Source organism: Temnothorax curvispinosus, unplaced genomic scaffold (genome assembly GCF_003070985.1).
Source record: "Temnothorax curvispinosus isolate PA1 unplaced genomic scaffold, ASM307098v1 QBEX01006237.1, whole genome shotgun sequence".
Classification (NCBI taxonomy): Eukaryota; Metazoa; Arthropoda; class Insecta; order Hymenoptera; family Formicidae; genus Temnothorax; species Temnothorax curvispinosus.
The window spans coordinates 1-3326 of NW_020216017.1; the positions used below are offsets into that span (position 1 = coordinate 1).

At 54.3% G+C, this 3326-nt stretch overlaps 1 protein-coding gene across 1 annotated transcript; it reads right to left on the bottom strand.

Moving 5' to 3' along the window:
• Positions 1–164: 164 nt before the first annotated feature.
• On the bottom strand, positions 165–779 carry LOC112455583. Its single transcript, XM_025017595.1, has one exon. The coding sequence runs from the start codon at positions 777–779 to the stop codon at positions 165–167; it is 615 nt and encodes a 204-aa protein (XP_024873363.1).
• Positions 780–3326: the final 2547 nt, after the last annotated feature.

Consider the following 3326-nt stretch of genomic DNA (forward strand, 5'->3'; position numbering starts at 1 on the left):
CGAACAGACTGAGAAACGATGGAAGGAACCCGCGAATTTATATATTCTTCGTTTCCGGGATAAAAATAACCTCATAACCACATTTTTCCGTTTCCCGGATGAGGTATTCTCGCAATCGCATTTTCAGTTTCCCGGATAAGGTATTTCCACAACTTCAATTTCCGTTAGATAATTTTGCGCACCACGTTGGTCAGCGGACTGTACTCGATGACTCGATCGTGAACGATGAGACAAAAAGCTGTGGTTTTCGGCGGAACGTTTTCCTTGTTTTCGAACTCGATGCGCACGTCCACGGTGGCGCTTTTCACCGATTCGTTTTGACGGGAACAATCGATCACCGCGAGCGGAGCTACCCGCGCAAATTCGCGCGGGGAAAAGAGCGCGTCGTCGCGACCGTTCCCGTAATACGCTCCTCGAAATTTCGCGTACATCTCGTACAGCACGGCGAACTTGTCGCTCTCGAAATCCACGTTCACGTCGTCGTAGGGATAGAATTCCGAGTTGAGATACAATTTCACGTTGGCGAGCGCGCAATGATCGAACCTCGAGGCGTCGCCCGCGAATTCGTTTCGCCGTCCGGTCTGCAGCGCGAATATAACGTATCGCGGCTTCTCTAATTGCGGCGCGGCTTTTACGGCCCACGAATGCTTGGTCGTGCTCTGCAGCAGGGGAAATTCGTACAGATCCCAAGAGCGAAAGCCCGCGCTCAGAAATCGTCCGCTCTCCAACGTTCGCAACAGCGATAATTTAGTCACGTCGTTCAGCGCCACGTGAGGCATACGCCATTGCACTTTCAACAACGTAATTTTAGGATCCTTGGCCGGATCTCTCGGCACGGTCTTTTTCGGATCTACGACGCAGTTGTGGTCGCTATGAGAGCGTATCAGGATAAGCTCGTGTCACGCGTTTATCACCACGCGTCTGTAGTCCTCGCAGAAACCCAAAAGAATATTCAAAGGTACGCAAAAGTTGAATTGATAGGACGCGTTGTTCAGATTCGATTCACTCGTCGGATAACTCCATCCAGCGTTCTGCAGTTTTCTGGCTCGTTCGACGGTCAGCGACACGTAGTTCTTTATTGTGCTGGTTATGCCGACGTTTCTACACCGGTCGATCTCCACGCCGTCGAGCTCGTATCGAATTTCGTCGAACATAAACGCGACGCAGTTGTTGACTAATTTCGCGTATTGTTCCTCATTCGTCGCGCCGTCGTCGTTGAGTCGTCTCTCGACGTACAGGAAACTGTCGCACGGCAGCGTATACAGATCCTGCTGCTGTATGGGTATTCGTATCTCGTCGTTGTGTCCGAACATCGTGTTGACGTACGGGTTATACGTGTGAGTCTCGATTCCGACGATGCGTTCGTCGAAGATCGGCTCACCGCCGATACTCAGGATGTCGGCCATGATTTTTCCTCTCGAGGTAGAAACGGCTCGACGGTGACGCGTTTCTCACGGCGAGACCCAGCGATCGTAGGAATCTGACGTTGGCGTTGCTGAGAACGGGTCCCCCTCCTCCGCCTCTTCTCTTTCCTACGCTTCCGATCTCGTCGTAGAACGGGCTAGTTCGCTCGTTCGTACAATTCGTGCTAGATCCGTTCAGAACGAGCATCCCTCCTCTCGCTCTCTCTTTTTTCAGGGATACGCGTACACACACACTAACCGTGACGACGACGTACGTGCAATCTGATCGTTATCTCCTCGCCGCGAAAGTCGATCAGCCGATCTTTCTGATCTACGACTCGCACCGTGATATCGGTGACGTTTCGCGCGACGATTGGGAGGTAAATGATCTGCGTCGGAGTCTCCGACAGTTCCCGGTGGAACTTTCGGCGCGAATTCGTGTATCGCGTGCACCGAGCGTCCGTTGCTGTACGCTCCCGCGGTGATACTGCACTCGATGCGAATTATGTTCACGCTCATGACGTCAACGGGTCCGTCGAAAACGTACCATTTGTTCGGTTTTAGGATACGATCGCTCGAGAAACCCAAAAGAGAACTGATGTTGTTCGGTTTTGTAAAATTCACTCGGTAGGCGCACTTTATCTCGCTTCTCATGGTATTCTCGTTGGCGCGAAGATCGAGCACTCTGTCGCCACCGTCGTTGTCCCCGTATATGTCATAACCGTCGCCATCGTTGTCATCGTCGTTGTCGTCGTCTTCGTCCACGTATGCGCGATAAATCTCGTCGTCGGTTTCGTTCTTCTCCGTTTGGTTTTTTTCTTTTACCCGTCCAGCGTCGTCGGTTCGTGGTTTTCCTTTTTTCTCCTTAATTTTGTCTCTCTCGCGGGCGCGACGTTCGCGATGGAGAATAGCGGCGCGCAGATATCTGCTCACGGCTCGCAGCTCGTACGAACCTTCCGGAACGACGATTCTCCGGTTGTCTTCGCCGTAGTAGAAGCGATTGTTCGCGGACGTAACGTTCGGTATCGAATTGTACGTCTCAAAAGTCGCCAAACCCAGCTCGTATTCGCCGTTGCTCAGATCCAAAGCGGGAAAGTGATTCGCCGTGAGAACGTTGCCGGTCCCGGTCAACGTGAGCGTCAGCGACATCGCGGGAGAACGTCGATCGTCCGCCCGCTCCCCCCTAATCGATCTCGCGAAGAAATCGCAGGCACAGCTGTCCGCAGATTCTCTGATCAAATGTCTGAAACGCGCGACGATTGTACGTCACGATCGCGCTCTCGCCGCCACCGTCGACGAGATACCGCGCAAGATCCCTCGGCGGGCGGAGATTTCCAAACGCGTCGAAGTAGATCGCCGAGTTCCCTTTTTTCGCGTAAGCGACCCAATGCGTGCCCGGGCCCGCGTCGTCAAGATTCACGATGCCGCACTCCGCGCGTCGCACCCTCGTCGGCAGAGCGTCGCGCATGAACACCCCGCGGAAGAACGGCACGCGCAGGCGACGCGCCGCTCGATCGAGCTGTTCGTCGGTCGTGACGCCGTACGGAGGTAGACGCGCTAATCTCGCCTTTTTACGCGAGGTTTTTTTTTTCGCCGACTCTCCTCGCGCCACCTCCGCGCTTCTTATACGGCGCGAGGTGCAACCCGCGACCCTCCATCGCGCGATTGTGTCGCTGCAATTCGTCGAGCTGTTTTTGCGCCGCTTTGTTGGCGCTCACCGCTTTGGCCACGCTGGCCGCGCCACCGATCAAGGAACCGAGAGCGCCCAACATCGGTAGAAAGGGCAAGAAGCCGCCGCGTTTCGCCGTCGGAAGTATCCTCCGCTTCTTCCTTCTCGTCTTCGCGCTTCTCCTCAATCCCGTTCCTTTTCTCGTTTTCCTTTTGCGTTCCATACCCATGCCCAGCTTCGTCTTCGTCTTCATA